The 16,562-nt window shown below is 47.3% G+C and overlaps 2 protein-coding genes across 2 annotated transcripts in view; both read right to left on the bottom strand.

The window, feature by feature from the left end:
• LOC127216867 (glutathione S-transferase) overlaps positions 1–16,562 on the bottom strand; it is a 72,355-nt gene that overhangs the window by 40,066 nt on the left and 15,727 nt on the right. The window lies entirely within an intron of this gene.
• On the bottom strand, positions 4,601–9,365 carry LOC127216866 (glutathione S-transferase Y1). Its single transcript, XM_051177741.1, has 8 exons — positions 9,228–9,365; positions 8,855–8,930; positions 8,362–8,426; positions 7,904–7,985; positions 7,705–7,805; positions 6,441–6,536; positions 6,251–6,361; positions 4,601–5,073 (listed from the first exon to the last, which is right to left on the bottom strand). The coding sequence occupies exons 1-8, from the start codon at positions 9,261–9,263 to the stop codon at positions 4,984–4,986; spliced, it is 657 nt and encodes a 218-aa protein (XP_051033698.1). The 5' UTR covers positions 9,264–9,365; the 3' UTR covers positions 4,601–4,983.

The raw sequence follows: 16,562 nt of genomic DNA, 5'->3' as shown, positions 1-16,562 counted from the left end.
TTTATGTAGCTCATTTAAAAATGTAATGTATAATTTAGTACAGATTTTAGATAGTTACCTATAATAGTCAAAACTTATAGCTAGGTGAGTTAGGTTTTCTAGATATGCAGAGATGTATTTGAGATAGATACGCATTCTTCAAACCTTTCAAAGACCTACAGAATATGGCATTTAAAATGGTTTAGGGTTTTTCTTGAAAATAAGACATAATTATTCCTGGCAACACCACCTGCGTCAGAAAGGAAGATGGACATTGAAGAAACTCGTTATAGAGTTTGCTTCCAATATGGCAAGACTAGCCATTTGGACAAGATACTGCTCTTGTCTGGACTGTTTGACTTTATGCTGTATAAACTGGACATGCAGGACCCACAGAAAAGTGACTGCTGCTTCAAGATAGACAGAGTTCCTGCTTCATGGAAGAGTCTGCCAGACTGTCTGCAGGACACAGAGAAAAACGACTGACAAGCTGCCAATAAAAGAAGACAGTTTAAAGTTTCCTGCTTTGCTGAAGAGTCTGCCAGACACACTATGGCCTATGGGCTGAAGATGGAAGATTACAGAAGAACTTCAGGTGACTGAAAAGGCAAGATGTCTCTGTCATTTCTAGAGTTTATATACTATCCTTCTGTGGTCTTTGAAGGAGTTGAAGACAGATAGTTATGGTTATAGTTTTCCTTAGTTAGGATTCAATGATAAGGTACATATAGGACTTTAGACTCACAAGATAAAATAGATGATGGAATATTTTCTTCAAATCTTACTAAATGTCAATGGACTGTGATTCTTACTTGATAACTGTTGTGTTATATATTTTGCTATGTTAAGCTTAAAACCCTTCTTTTTATTTAGACAGAAAAGAGGAGATGATGGGAGATGTCATTCTGTATATGTTTCTCATACTGGTTAATGAATAAAGCACTGTTGGCCAATAGGAAAGGAAGATAGGAGGGACTAGGAGATGAGGAGGAAATAGAAAGGAGGAAGGAGAAGCCAGGATAGAGTCTGGAGAGACTAGGACCACCAGCCACCTCTCGCTGGTAAGACCATGTGGAAATACATAGAAATGGGTTAATAATTAACACAGAGCTAGCCGATAAGAAACTAGTAACTGGCCAACATAATTATAGCATATACAGAGTCTCAGTGTGTTATTTCGGGCTGGCGCGGCGGTAGGACAAGACTGGCAGCGGGCGGAAAAACCATACTCGTTACTCAGGTGCTGACTGCCTGGTCCTCCAGGGTACAGGGTAGGGCATGTGTGACTCTGGTGCTCAGACATTTAGCTTCTGCCCCCATGGTCTTCAGCAGGCTGTCCCAGGGTGTGATGGACATTACCTTGGAAAATTGTCATACACTGTTTGAGCTCATGAGAAGCTGACTCTGGGAGTGGTCAGTGACTCTACTCACTTCAGACGCAAGCATGTTTGTCTCAGTTTCCCCAAGGTCTCTTTTCTATGGATGGCATCCCCAGTGCTGGATAGGAGGGAGGAAAACAGCAAACAGCCCAAGAGAATGGTGGGTTCTCACCGACAGTCCCTTACAAGGAGACCCGTGCACAGCAGAGGTACCATGGTTTATCCCATGCCGTGAAAGCACTTATGGTGGGAAAGAGAAGACAGGAGTGCAGCATGGCAAGATCATCCAAGGAGAGAAAGCTCAATCCAGAGCTTCAGCTGGCTGCCTCAACTTCCCCAGTCAGTTTCTGCTTGATGCTGTGATCACCTGATTTTAGGGTGTCATCTCTATTTGCTGCTATTTGTTCTTTCACTTGGAAGCTGCAAGAACACTCTGCCCTACCCAGGACTGTCTCTCTTGGGAACTTCCCCTGGCTCCCTGGGTTGGTTTGTGCAGGGTGTTTTGAGAACATCTGATGATGCTCTGTCTGTCATCCAGCTATCTCCTGATACTTATTATTTTACTTTTTCTTGCTATACACTTAACTCCTTCAAAACCAAAGGCATTGTTATCTAAAGTCATTCCCTGAAACATACAGAATATAATTGACTTACTTGGGTGGGGGATGGGATGGGGGGGACTCTAGGGGACATGGGAGGATGGGCAGGAGAGGGAACTGGGACAGATATGTAAAATAAGATTGTTTCCAATTTAAATAAATTTTATTAATTAAAATATATTCTGAAATATCAAAAGCAATCCAATAATAACACATGAAGAAATTACAGGCTGAATTTAACGTTCATTATGTTGATAAACTTTGACATGTTTGAGCTCACTGAGCAGCTGTAACCAGATGAGGGCTGTCCACTGCCCCCTACACCCATGTCAAACCCCAGCATGTTTGTCTGGAGATGGGATGACACTCACCTCAACTCTGTGGAAGGAAAGACAACACCAAAACCCTCTGAGGGTTAAAGTCGTCAGCCTTGAGAACATTAAAAAGAGAGCTATTTCCAATGGATGCTAGCGTGGACAAACCCATGTTACAAACGTGCTACAGTGAGAAAGAGAAGCCAGAAGTGCATTGCTGGAATCTCAGGCAGGGAGCGAAAGCTCAGTCCAGTCCTGCTGCCTCTTCCCAGTTAGTTTCCACTGAATACACTGAGCATCTGATAAACGATGGTTTGTGTCTGATACTCTCTCTTCCTCTCTCTCTCCCTCTCTCTCTCTCTCTCTCCTTGTCCCTCTCTCTCTCTCTCTCTCTCTCTCTCTCTCTCTCTCTCTCTCTCTCTTACTTTGCCTTGCTACATACAAAAGAAAATTCCCTCATTCAAAACATGATATATGGCTTTATATGTCGTTCTCTGGGGGATACAGCACTCTGGACCAAGCGGCTAGACCCAACCCCACACTGCAATCCCTCCAGAGCTGCAGGGTAGGTCCCTGAAGGACTTGCTGAGCTTTCTAAGCACTGCAGCCACTTCCTACACCAGGACCCGGCCTGGGGAAGGCCAAAGGTGACTGCACAAGTGCCTGGTGATTTTCATGGGGACAAGCCAGCTATGACAGAGGTAACCATGGCAGCAGTTCCTTGCAAGTGTTCACACAGTCTTTCAAATCTCCTGAGCTCCTCATGAACTCCTCCTGGATGAAATGTACAAGCAGACACACTATTTTCTCCTTTGAGACCACAGCACGTTGAGAGATTTATAAGGACAAAGGGAACTAGCTTACTTTCTTTCCTGCACACCTCTAACTTACTCCTTGACGATCAGACATGGTCAGATTTTGCTGTGTGTAATGGTGAGGGCTCTCAAGAGACAGAATCAACAGCATATACACTCTATCCAGAGAGACAAACTACTTGGGGGTTATGTGGGTATTCATGTGCCATTTGTCATGGGAAGAGGTTTCTGTCATTTGTCACTCCCTAACCAGCCCATTGCAAAAGGGAATTCCAGAAAGTCCCTGATGTATGCAGTTCAGATCTGATTGCACAGGAGGACCTGGGAAAGTCCCAGATCGTGACAAAGCAAACGGAAAGCAGATGAGCAGGCCAGGAGATGGTGGGCATCTGGATGTGACATAAAGAATACACTCATTGTCTGATTTAATTTTTATTTTATTTTGTGTGTATGGGTTTTTACATTTTTAGATTTATATTATGAGTATGGTCATTTTGCCTGCATGAATGTCTATGCACCACATGCATGCATGCAGTATACACAGAGGCCAGAGGAGGGTGGCAGATGCCCAGGCATGGGACACAGAACATGGTTCACTACCATGTGAGTTCTGGGAGCCAAACTCAGATCCTCTGGAAGGGGAACCAGAGCTCTGAACCTGTGCAGGCCCCAAACTAGAGTTTGATTAAAGCAGACTTATTCTAACCAGTTATCCATGGACTGAATGGATCATACAATATTACACAGCTTCGCTAGCAGGGAGATTCATTGACATTAGAGGAGGCATACGTAATAATTAACTAGGAGTTATGGTGTATTCAATCAATTCAGTTTCCCTAGATAGAAAAGGATTAACAAAGAATAAATGTCCCCGTGGTGGTAGAACTTCAAGCCAGCTTCAAGAGGACATCAGAAAACCAGTAAAGACCATGCAGTAGACACCTAATACTAACACAGCCATGGCATGTGTGACATGGAGAGAACATCCTGGGTCCCTGCTGGGCAGGCCCACAGGCTCATCATCACTCACTTACACCCACAGCTGTATTCACAGTTCAAAGTTCCTGTGTGCTACGGTGAAGGCAGCTCTAGGCAAACGTGCTTTATCTTCTAGAGCAGTGGTTCTCAACCTTCCTAATACTGCAGCCCCTTAATACAGTTCCTTATGTTGTGCCCCCAACCATAAAAGTATTTCCTTGTTACTTCATAAAGTAATTTGTCTACTGTTATTAATCATAATGTAAATATCAGATATGTAGACTATCTGATATGTAACCCTTGTGACAGGGTTGTTCAACGTCCCCAAAGAAGACACAACCCAGAGGTTGAGAACAAGTACTCTAAAGAGCTTTGTCCCTGCCTTGAGGGTCTCAGATTAGAAGCAAGATATTTCAAATTTCTTCTGGTTTCATGAGACTCTTCAGAGGCAGGCACTACCAGCTCAGAGCTCAGACTCTTGGAAGCAGCTGTGACCCTTGGCGAGTAAAAAAGAAAAAGACAGAGCACAGAGCAAGTGTGTTTCAGGCTTTATTGGAGATGAGGCAGGCCCGGGGCAGCCCCTCCACTGAGAATGGGTTGGAACTGGAGACAGTATTGTCCTTTAGGGTAATTCTAGGGAGTGGAATCCAGGGAGACATCAAATCATAGAGGACTGTGCTTGGGTCAGGGCACAGATGAAGGAGGGATCTTGGTGAAAGGATGGGGGAGATGAAGACTACATGGGCTTGACAAGGGCAGGCCTGACTAGGAAGCAGGGGGCTGGCAAAGGCTTGTGGAGAAGGGGTGGGAAGGAGAAAGATTGAGAACCGTGAGGCAGCCGTGCAGAAGGCCAGCTGTCCCCAGGGCCAGGAGCATCCCGTGTGCACAGGGCCTCCTTAGGACAGCCAGGGTAGCAGGCCTACTTGTTACACCAGTGCGCCATCTTTGAAAATATAGGTTTCGGGAGGAAGCGGCTGGTCTTCATGTAGGCAGAGATCTTCTTCAGGCCCTGCCAAATGGGAAGGACACAGCAGGTGCTCAGGTCTGCAGCCTGCACAGATGAGGGGGTGGGGTGGGGTGGCGTGGGGGGCATGCCAGGAGGGGCCTTTGTCCTGGGCTCAGGCTGGAGCACAGTGCAGCCTGCTTAGCTGCCAGTCCAGGCAACAGAACTCTTTCACAGCCTCTATTAAAGGGGGGCTGGATCTCTTATGACCACTAAAAATTACAATATAGGTCAGAATATGGCCCATCAGTCCTGCAAGATCAGTTATCAGGGATTCCTGAGGCCCAGAGAGGTTGACCAACTTCCTCTGGCTCACACAGCTAGTGAGACAGCTACTCTAGAACAGCTGTCTATGCATGCACACTCTCTCCTGTGTACTTGTGTTCTCTCTCTCTCCCTCCCTCCTTCCCTCCACCCTTCTTCTCTCCCCCTCTCCCTACTCTCCTTCACTCCCTCCAGCCATCTGCTCTCCCCCCCCCCATCTCTCCCTCCCTCCTTCTCCCCTCTCTACTCTTCCCAAGGAGGCCCTGTCCCTATTTATCTGCATGAACATGCTCCTGGGGGAGGGAGGTGGAGGAGTGGCCCTTTCTAGCCTGTGTTTACACAGGAGAGAGGCTTAACAAACACAAAAGGAGCTGAAAAACGTGACTGTGTGTGTGTGTTTAGGAGAACAGCCAAATGTCCACAGACTCAGCAAATCATGCAAGAAAGGGAACATTAAGATGACAGCCCACAGGATTCTAATCAGTTTCCCTAGAGCAGAGTTAACAGTTCTCTATCCAGTACTCAGAACCATCTCACTACTCCCTGGCAGTGTGTGTGTGTGTGTGTGTGTGTGTGTGTGTGTGTGTGTGTGTGCACGCGTGTGTGTTTTTTTTCTTTTGACACAAAGCAGGAGCAGTCACCAAATGGTGACCCAGAGACAGATATGGAGTCCAGTTAGCTGCCACTCATGCTGAGACCATGAACAAGTGAGTTCCCTCAGATTCCTTATCTGTCCAATGGGACTCGGAAGTCAATCAACTTTTGGGGATTTAGAGATTTTGAAGTGATAAATATTGCCCATACAGATGTTTACAGAAAGCTCAAAACATTCTGGTTGCTTTCCTTTAGTCTCAGGTTAGAAAAGCATTGTAGAAGAGGATAAAAACGCCACCCATAGGAAACAGTATCAGGACATCACCTCAAAGCGGGCCAAGAAGTCCTTCAGGTTTGGAAAGGGATCCAGGCATTTGGGCTCCAACGTTCGATACTGGTCAAGAATATCATAAGAAAGGAAATCCGCATAGGTGACCTGCAGGAAGTGAGGGTCAGTGCACTGGAATTTGACACCTTGAAAGAACATCAACTCCTCCCCACCTCCCTCTCTTTACCTTGTCCCCTGCAAACCATGGCCGCTTGCCCAGGAACTCAGAGTACATCTTCATCTTCTCAGGGATGGTCTTCAAGAACTCTGGCTTCTGTTTCTCCTGAGGCAGAAAACAGCTGTCACCACCCTTAGGCTCAGGCTCCCCAGTGGAGAGATTGGCCTCCCAGTTCTGCACAAGGGAACAACCACCTTCCCAGCAAAAGGCCAGGTCTATGTCTAAGCTTCAGGTCACACATAATTTATTGGTGGTAGAATTCATGTCAGACAGGAATTTCACACTGTCTCTGGAATCTGCCATTGCTAAAGTCCAAACCAGGAGCTTTGAGTGACACCCAGCACCTCCTGAGTATCCTGCATGTTCTGGCCTCAGAGATCCAGTAGAGACACAGATACAAAGGACATAAAGACCCCAGGAGTAGACAGTTATACTGGGTTTGGGGAGCATGAGAACAGATCACATATGTGAAGAGTAAACATCAGTTTTGAGCAGGTCTTCTTGCTGATCCTGAGTGACCTATTAAGAAGATGTCCTGATTTCTGTTGATACCTAAGACAGAATTATGGGGAATGCACAGGATAGATGTGTGAGACCAGTGTGCATATATGACCTATGACCTATTTCCATCAAATGGGAATAACAATGCTGCCTGTTGGTAGAAGGGAGTCGAATGTTGATGTCAAGTGTCTTTCTTAATCTCTCTCTCTCTTTGTTTTTTTTTTTTTTTTTTTTTTTTTTCCTTTTTAAAAACAGGGTCGTGCATTTTACCCAGAGTTCACAAACAGGCTGGACTCTTTGGTCATTAAGCCCCCAGAAATCCTCCTGTCCGCCCCCCCACAGAGCACTATGACTATGATCTTATTATGATTATGTCTTTTATGTCGTGCAAAGGATCTACACTAAAGCCACCAACAGGCCATGCCTGCATCCACTACTTTCATCCTGGATCTTTTGGTGTGAACACTAGGTTAGGTGACACATGGAAGCTTACAGGGGACAGATACAGCAGAGATTACAACTATGCTAAAGCACTTAGATGGACTGTGCACCAGCAGAACCTCAACCACATCTTGCATCACGACTCTAGTCAAAATATTTTCATAGTGTTGATGTGCTAGCTCACTGTGGTTTTGAGGGTCATTCTGCTGGTAAGATAGGAGAGCACAGAGACTCAGTAACACAGTTCATTCACTGAAGGAGGATGCTGCAATCTGATGCAAGACTTTAAGTCCTGCTGCAAACCCTGTAGGATCCAACACTGGCAACTCACAAAGTCCGGGTTGTAACTCAGCATGATGAGCTGCATGCGGGTGTCCATAACCTGGTTCTCCACAATGTCCACTCGAATCCTCTCCTCCTCTGTCTCCCCACCTGCAGCACACACAGCAGAGACTCATCCTCAGCATCCCACCCCAGCCAAGACAAGGAGGATGCTCCCCATGCCCCTCCCTGCAGCCAGCCCCACTCACACAGGTTGTGCTTGCGGGCGATGTAGCGCAGGATGGCGTTGCTCTGGGTGATCTTGTGGGACCCATCAATTAAGTAGGGCAGCTGAAAACACAAGCAGGGATGATCAGATGAGAGATGGGGTACCAGCAGGGATGATCAGATGAGAGATGGGGTACCAGCAGGGATGATCAGATGAGAGACGGGGTCCCAGCATCCCTTCTCTGGGTGAGGGCAGATGTGGGGCCTGGCACTCAGTGTGCCTGGCATGGGAAACTCCCCATGAACACAATGCACACTGAATGGAAGAGCAGGGACAGGTGACATGAAGAGCTGGGACACAGCCCATCACAGGACACCGTGCAGCCACAAGGAGTGGGAGCAGGAGAGCTGAAGCTCTGATCCCAAACCCCCTCAGCCAGGCGAGGAGATGAGGTGAGGACGCCATGCCCTCCCCAGACCTCCCCTTCCCTGTGCCTACATTGGGGAAGTCCAGGCCCAGCTTGAACTTCTCATTCAGCCACTGGCTTCTGTCAAAGTCCGGAGCTGTTGTGGACAAGATGAAGTGAAAAGAAATCAGCCCAGTGTCCCACTCTACTCCTGGTATGGACCAGAAGCAAGAACCCCTGGGGTGTGTGTGTGTATGTGTGTGGAGGGGGTGTGTCTACAGCCTCTTACAGAGTCACTTTCCAAGATGGAGGAAAGAGAGAAACCACACCGGTAATAAGAGGAGCCTAGACCCAATAGGACCCCAATTGTGCATGCAGCCTAATTATAAATACAGATGGACCAGAAATTCTGTTCTCAGTGTTCTATACTGAAAAGCCAAACTGCACCCTCAAAGAGGTTTCTGGAAGCAGCAGGCTCTAGCTCCAACTGAAGGAGAACTGTGTGAGGCATAAGGGGCTAAGCATGGGTTGATGGGAATCACTTGGCAAATGGAGATAGCTGACTGATCAGGAAGGTGTCATTACCGTCACCCATGGTGTATCTCTTCTCCTCATAGCTTGTGTCTGTGTATTCCAGGAGCAGGCGGATGGGGTGTGTTAGCTGGAAGAAAAGAACAGAGACAGAGGTGTGGGAACTTTACTGTATGACTTCATCTTCTCCAAGAGAGACCCCACCCTGCACAAATATAGCCAGTGCATATCCACGCACACGTGCACTCGCCTCCCCCCCCCCAACACCCCATACCCCCAACCTCCAAGGTGTATAAGCTCCTGGGCACTGGGAACTATAGGCAGAAGATTCGAGGAGCGGGCCCGAGAGGTGCTAATGAGTATTCCTCAGCTAGAAAGGCCCTGCTGTTAAGAACTTCCTGCCTTGCACCCCAGTCCCATCTCTTACACCGCGGACGTTCCAGTATCCCAGTATCATAGGCATACTGCTGGTGCTGGTGCTGGAATTCCCAGACTTGATTCAGCAAGGTTGACCTGGGTCGCTGGACAAGCTGCAACTTTATACAGATTCCCGGAAAAATGTAGGAGGGACCCAGTGTCCCTCCCCACTCTGCACCAATCCCAGTTAGGCACTCCCTTTCCTCCCTTGTGTAACCAGAGATGCACATCCAGACCCAGAAGGCCACACCCTCTTCGAGAAAGGAGGAATTAAGTAAAATCTCCTGCAATTTCCGCCCCAAGATTCTTTTCCGTGCACCCTAAAGGCAAACTGGCTACTCCAAATGCTCTTTACTACTGCTGTCATCGACACCTGCTAGATGCTCCAGAAACAAGCACTCTTCCTAGAGACTGGCAAGGATGTTGTCCCTGCCTTTACTGAGCTCCGTTTTCAAATACAGACTGTGGGAATAGGTCACTCTGAGAGGCTCAACTCTCAGCTTAAGAACAAAACCTTAATCTAACCTGAAACCGTAATCTAGCACCTATCCTTAAAGAAAAAACTCTGCCAGTCTCTGAGCTACCAGACTATTGTGCACACCTACTCTGATTACAGGAACAGTGGGTGACTTGGAAACAACCTCAGCACAGTGAAAAACAGAAGAGGAAATGGTCTCTGTCTTTCGGAGGTTTGGGAAACCAGTCCTTCCAGTCCAATCATAAAAATAAATCCGTGAAAGTGTGCTGAATCTTGGTAAAAGGTGCTCAGACAGAGCATGGGAGAGTCAGCAGTGAGAAAGGTGGGGTGGGGGGAGGGGAAAGGCATATAGACAAACAGGAGAGCTGGGGTTCAAGAGGGGGCAGACCCTCTGCAAGGCGCTGAGTACACACTAGACATCAAAATACAGACATGGGCCCCACTCAGGGTCCTGCCAAGTCTGTCTGAACACTTGTCAGAAGGGAGCCTGAGGTCCAGAATGCTTATCAACTTCCTTCTTTTCACACAGCTAGTCAGTGGGTCAGAGCCCAGGTCACAGAGGCTCTGTGGGTACCACTCTGGGAGGACCCTGGCCCTGGCCTGCTGACCTCCTTCCTGCAGGGGACCCCGTCAATCTCTGTCTGTACGTGGAGACATGCTCCTGGTTCACAGCTAAGCTCCTGTTCACAGCTAAGCTCCTTCTCACCAGCTTTTGCACACAACACAAACTTCCCACAGGACAAAGGAATCCAACAGATGAGTGCAGGACAGAAGAGATCTCACCCTATGACTGAGCACAAACTGGATGAAAGGGACATTACCAGCAGAGCCAGAAGAAAAACATCAGGGATTCAATCAAGGCCCTGAGAACAGAAAGTCCCAGTTTCTCCACTTGGTGCCCAAGGTCTGCCTCGCTGTGCCAAAACTAACCCCATCCCCAGCAGACCAGTGAGAATAACAGCTATCTATATTCCAGGCCTTCTCTCGGGACAGTGAGTAGCAAACAGTTCCTAAAGGGTCCAAGGACAACCAGGACTTCCTGTACCAACAGCCAGCCTCAAGCACAGAACTCAGCCATCCTTCTCCCCTCACAGTCTCACACAGTAGTAACTAGCTGAGAAAGTAACTTGATGAGCATGAGGCAGAAAAACAGGCTCCAGGCTAAAATAACCATTTCCCTAATACTTCCAACTCCAAAACCTAAAGTAGGCTTCGTGGGTGTCAAAACAGATTCTTAGTGACCCATGGCTACCAGTGAGATGAGAGCTAAGCTGGGCACCCAGCACCCAGTAGATGCCACGTGACCATCAGAGTCTGGAATGTTGTTGTCTATGTGTCTCTCTGTGCCTTTATCTCTGCCCCGTCTCTCTCTGTGTCTCTTTGTCTCTGTCTCTGTCTGTCTCTCTCTCTCTCTCTCTGAAACCTTTAGTCCCAGGATGAAGACATCTTTACCTGTCCTACTTGCTTGCCTGACACCATGCTTCAAACAGAGGACAATACTTGAGAATATGTCCCATGTCACAGAGAATCACTGTTACACGGTGATGTCCATTTTAGTCAGGTTCTGGTACTGAGACAAAGTAACAGAGAAAATCAGCGTAAGTGAGGAAATACTTATTGTTCTGTGTCACCGCCTCAGAGGCTTCAGTCCATGATCTCTTGGCTTCACATTGGAGAACATTATGACAAAGAGTGGGTGCTGGGAAAAGCGGCTCACCACATGATGAGAGGACAGGAAAGGTTGTAATACACCCCTCAGGCTTACCCACATCCACTACCTACTCCCTCCTACGAGGGCCCTGCGTGGGTTTCCACCATCTCTCAGCTGCCTGCTTTTAATCCACAACTACACCTCTCCAAGGCCCACCTTTGAATATTATTACACTGAAGACAGTGCCTTCGTTCAATGATATTCAAGAGGGATGTTAGGGTTTCTATTGCTGTGATGAAACACCATGACCAAAAAAAGCACCTGTGATACCAGGTCCCAAGGATCTGACCATCTCTTCTTGCCTCTTAGGGTACCCATAAATATATGTGCACATGCACGCACACACCCCAAATGAAAAACATTCAGAAATAATATTTTAATCTGAAAAAGGAAAAACAACATAACAAAACTGACAAGAAGGCAAAAGCTTTGTCCCTCAATCTGTTGCCACTGATGCTAACTCTGTTCTGTAGGTTGAACTCACAAGGCTGTGAACACCTGACTGCATCCAGCCACAAACAGCCTGAGAAAACAAGGAACTGAAACTGATCCTCAAATGTTAAGAGCGTTACCCCGTAAGAGTTCAAAAGAGTGAAAGAAGCATTTGGGGAGATTTCTATAAAATAGAGGGATAAGTGAAGCTTAACGGAGGGAAGAAGAGGGTCCTTTTGACCCTGGGAAGGACATTGCTCACTGTTTGGGAGAACTTCCAGCTCACTCCTGCAGAAGCCCCATTCCTGTCTCTCCAAACTCTGCCCTCTCAGACACTCTCTAACAAAGGGAAGGCTCCAGAGGGCCCAGTCCCACATTTTTGCCATTCTCGGTGGCTATGGTAGCTCCTCCCCTAAAGTCTCCATCTAAAGGGTACCATACTTGGGCACAAGCCCAGCTTGTGGAGGACATGCCATCACCCCTCACCTATAGGAATTTAAGCTCCCTGTTTTAGTTACAGAATGTGGTTTCTTTTTTTCCCTTCTCCTGCCTCAATCTCTGGGACTGGAGGACTCACCCAGGTGTTGCTTTGCTCAAAATAAGCCTGTTTGTTTACATTTCAGTTTGGCTTGATCTGGTTTATTGTGTCGGTATCGTCAGGGTACAGAAAACCTACACACACCACAGCAGCAGACTGAAAGGCAAGCCCTGGTTTTCTGAGTTACTTGTTAGGAAAATTTGCTGATTCATGTGGACAAAAGAGGGATTGCACTGGGAGGGGCTTGCACAGAGTTCATAATCCAGGGTTCCGTGACAGTCCATCCTACAATTATTGTTTTCATTGATTTAGGCAGAAATGCAATGGTAGGGTAAATCAGCTGAATCAGAGCCCTTGGCGCAGAGATAGAGAGGGTTCAGGACAGACTTTACTCTCTGGGAACTAAAGGTCTACTCTGTAGGAATAGACACTTGAGATTGGTGAGCCCTAATAACAGTGCTCACATGCTACTTCAGGGTTTGGAAGGCAGTGGCACCCACATGGAGAACAACCTGGAATGTAAGGACCTATATAAGTTCAAAAAGGAAATAGGTCTGCGCTCATAGAAACCCAAGGATCCTGGACCTGATCCAACCTGGTTCATCCCAGTTCAGGGCCCTGGATGATTCAGAAATGTCTCAAAGAAAAGTGAATAGTCACTGAAGAGACTCCAACACTGACACTGCAGCCCTTGTATACACACACACACACACACACAGAGAGAGAGAGAGAGAGAGAGAGAGAGAGAGAGAGAGAGAGAGAGAGAGAGAGAGTAAATACTTGTGGCTAGTGTATTGTCAAATTGATGCAAGCTAGAATCATTTGAGAAAGGGACTCTCAATTCAGAAAATGCCTCCATAACATTTGCCTATAGGCAAGTCTGCAATGCCGTTGCTTGATTAATGATGGATGTGGGTGGGCCCAACACACTGAGGATGGTGCCACCCCCTGGGAAGGTGATCCTGGATGATACAAGAAAGCAGATGAGCACAAGCCATGAGGTGCAAAGCAGTAACCACCACTCCTCACCAGCATCTGCTCCAGTTCCTGTCTCCAGGTCCCTGCCTTGAGTTCCTGCCCTGTGTCCTGGGCTGCAGTGTGGAAATGTAAGCCAAATGAGCCCTTCCCCTCAACCAAGTTGCTTTTGATCATGGTGGTTTATTATGAAAAAAACTAAGTATGACGGTGAGTAGACTGACATCTCCCTGTGCTTTTGAGTCACAGTTCTCTAGTAATTAATGATGTAGAACACTTTAGGGGATTTCTTTTGGGTTTTTGAGACAAGGTTTCTCTGTGTAGCTCTGTAGACCAGGCTAGCCTTGAACTTACAGAGACCTGCCTGCCTCTGCCTCCCGATTAAAGGCATGCACCACCACTGCCCGGCTGATGTCAAACAATTTTTATGTGCTCATTGGCAATTTGTACATATTATCTGGGAAAATGTCTACTCAAGTATTTTGTCCACATTTAAATCCAATGATTTTCTAGTATTGAAACTACTTGTTTGAGAATAACACTGGGGGGAGCTCATTAATTTTCCTATGCTTTATTGTTTTTGCTGTTGTTGAGGTTTTGTTTGTTTGTTTGGTTGGTTGGTTGGTTGGCTGGTTGGTTGTCTCTGTTTCAGACAGGGTCTCTCTACATAGCAATGGCTGCCCTGGAACTCACCATGTAGACCAGGCTGGCCTCAAACTCAGACACCCTCCTGCCTGTGCCTATGGAACACCGGGATTAAAGGCTTGCACCACCATGCCCAGTGCTTTATTGTTGCTTCTCCATTCTAACTGCAGAGTGAAGAGCTCCCAGGAAAGAATATGGCCTGCAAGGCCTAAATACTGGCCCCACATGGGGAACATTTGCCAACCTCGGTTCTGGGTCCATGTCCACTTTAGTTCAGTGTCATCGTTTTATTCTTCCTACTTAACTCTATCAGAGCCTCTCCTGACCTCAGTACAACCTTTCCAATGTTTTTTCTTTGTCTTTTAGTTAAAATTTAACAAATGTTGGCTGAAATAATGCAAATTTACCAGTTTCATCAACATTTCCCTTTTATGAATTTTTAATCTTATGATCTGTATCTTTTGATTCCATGTTTCTTTCTGCAGTGGGTATGAAGTCAAAACTCATCAGGGCTCTCATCCAGAGGTGCTGCTTGCCTGGTATAGGGAGGTCACACGCACTGCCTGACAAAGGCCAGAATCTCTGATCCAGCCACTGCAGAGAAGCCTGCTCAGTGTGTGCTTGTACAATGTGCATAAATCCTTCATGGCTGACTTAACGCAAAATGCCCACAGCTTTTTGACCATATGCTGTGGCACTGGGGCCCAGCACTCTAGGCTGGCCCACCCCCCAACCATGCTCTCCCACAGGCAGCTGCAGCCTCTTACTGAGCCTACTGACCTGAGAGAGTCTCTTGGCTCAGACTCCAGCACCATTGAAGGGACATGTTGTTGTAATGCTTCCGGATAAAATGTATCTTTCCAGAGATACACCAGCCCTGCCACTGGTGGTATGGACTGGCCAAACTTCTCTGGAGGCGACCCATCCCTATTCCACATTTGCCATTCCTCAACCATGTGCTGAGCTCTGCCAGTCACACCAAAGATGGGGCAGTCCAAGGAAAGAACCCTCTTCCGTAAGAATCCCAGGTAGAAGAACACAGGGACACAGGGGCATTAATGTCTTAAATGACCCACACTTCCTGTATCCCTATCACCCAAGCCCTCCTGTGGAGAACAAAATGAAGGCCACCCAGCCAAGGCAGCAGTCAGCCAATGAAGCCAGACACAGAACAAATATGGTTCGGACTGGAATGGGGATCAGACAGGACTCAGTTGCTCACTCTGAGGACTAGGGCCAGCAGAAAGGCAGGTCTGATTTCTGGGCCATACTGTGGATTCTGGAGTCAGATAAATTCCTCCAAGCAGAGGGCTATCTCAATGCAAAACATAGACAAGGAATAGGAGGTGGAAATTACAAAGAAATGAAAAACCCCAAGTGACCAGAGAAATGAAAATCCAGGCGGAGGGAAGAATTGGGAAGAGGAAATGGAGAAAAGGAAAATGGAAAGGAGGGGAAAGCGGGCTGGGGGAAAGGACCCAGTTGTCCCTCAGGGCCCAGAGTCAGCAGGGTGGCCATGAATATGCCACCAGGTCGTGGCTTATTTTGGGTTCTAAAGGTCTTGCAAAGGTTGGTCTAGGAAGGAAGCAGCTGTTCTTTCTGTGTGTGAGCAACACAGAGAAACTAAATGCTTCCCTCTTACCCACACAGTTAGAAAGGCAACCATTTATACCCTTGTCTACACAGGGAGGGACTTTGCACCTTTCATTCTGGATCTCTTAGTTCCCTCTCCAAGCAGGAAATTACTTGTCACTTCTGCTTTTTCATCAGCTGGCTCCTTCTTGCCTGTTTTTCCTCGTGGAGGAGGGACTGAGCAGAGCAAGGGACTGGTAACATACCGATGTACTTTGGAAGAGAGCAAAGATCTCACTGGTACCTCAGCAAATACTCACTAAATGAGGACAGGGCTGGGTGAGCCAGCAAGGAGACACTGGCCCAGCCTTGATCATTCTCCTGAAGCAGAAAATCTAAACTTTGAAACCTGGTAGATGAATGTATACTCAGTGTGTCCATTCTACTTCTCCCAGCCCTGCTAGTGAAGACCCTGCAGAAAGACAACGTGCTGTGGGCCATCTTTAAAGCTGAATGCCTAGATAAGCTATGAATAAGTCAGTGTTCCTGTACCCAACAGGGCAAGCTTGGCAGGCCTTGAAATGCAGCCACCCACACTCTCCCACTGCATGATACAGCCAGTTCGTAGAGTAAGATACAGATTGCTCACATGATCTCCAGGGTGAGCAGCCTGGATCAGTGGGATGAGAATTAGCTGAGATTCTCTCAGCCTAGACACACGCGGGGGGGGGGGGGGGGGAGGGATAGGCCCTGCTCCATAGAAGGCCTCCCCTACCTAGGGAGCAGAAAGGGGATGGGATAGGGGTTGGGGGGGCAGAGGAGGAGAGGGAGAGGAAACTGGGATTGACATGTAAAATAAGCTTGTTTCAAATTTAAATTTTAAAAAATGGCCAGTCGTCATTGGTGGTGCACGCCTTTGGTCCCAGCACTCCGGAGGCAGAGGCAGGAAGATCTCTCTGAGTTTGAGGCCAGCTTGGTCTACAGAGCTAGTTCC

Source organism: Phodopus roborovskii, unplaced genomic scaffold (assembly GCF_943737965.1).
Source record: "Phodopus roborovskii unplaced genomic scaffold, PHOROB, whole genome shotgun sequence".
In the NCBI taxonomy this organism is placed as follows: Eukaryota; Metazoa; Chordata; class Mammalia; order Rodentia; family Cricetidae; genus Phodopus; species Phodopus roborovskii.
Note: the sequence above shows the minus strand (reverse complement) of the source record. Positions and strands in the feature narration are given on the sequence as shown.

What these genes read in the sequence shown, in the direction of transcription:
- LOC127216866 (XM_051177741.1), bottom strand. Translation starts at nt 9,263, where the DNA reads ATGCCTATGATACTGGGATACTGGAACGTCCGCGGT. An exon ending in GATACTGGAACGTCCGCGGT is followed by an intron (nt 8,931 to 9,227) that starts GTAAGAGATGGG and finishes CTTTTCTTCCAG; the next exon opens with CTAACACACCCCATCCGCCT. An exon ending in TGGGCCTGGACTTCCCCAAT is followed by an intron (nt 7,986 to 8,361) that starts GTAGGCACAGGG and finishes TTGTGTTTTCAG; the next exon opens with CTGCCCTACTTAATTGATGG.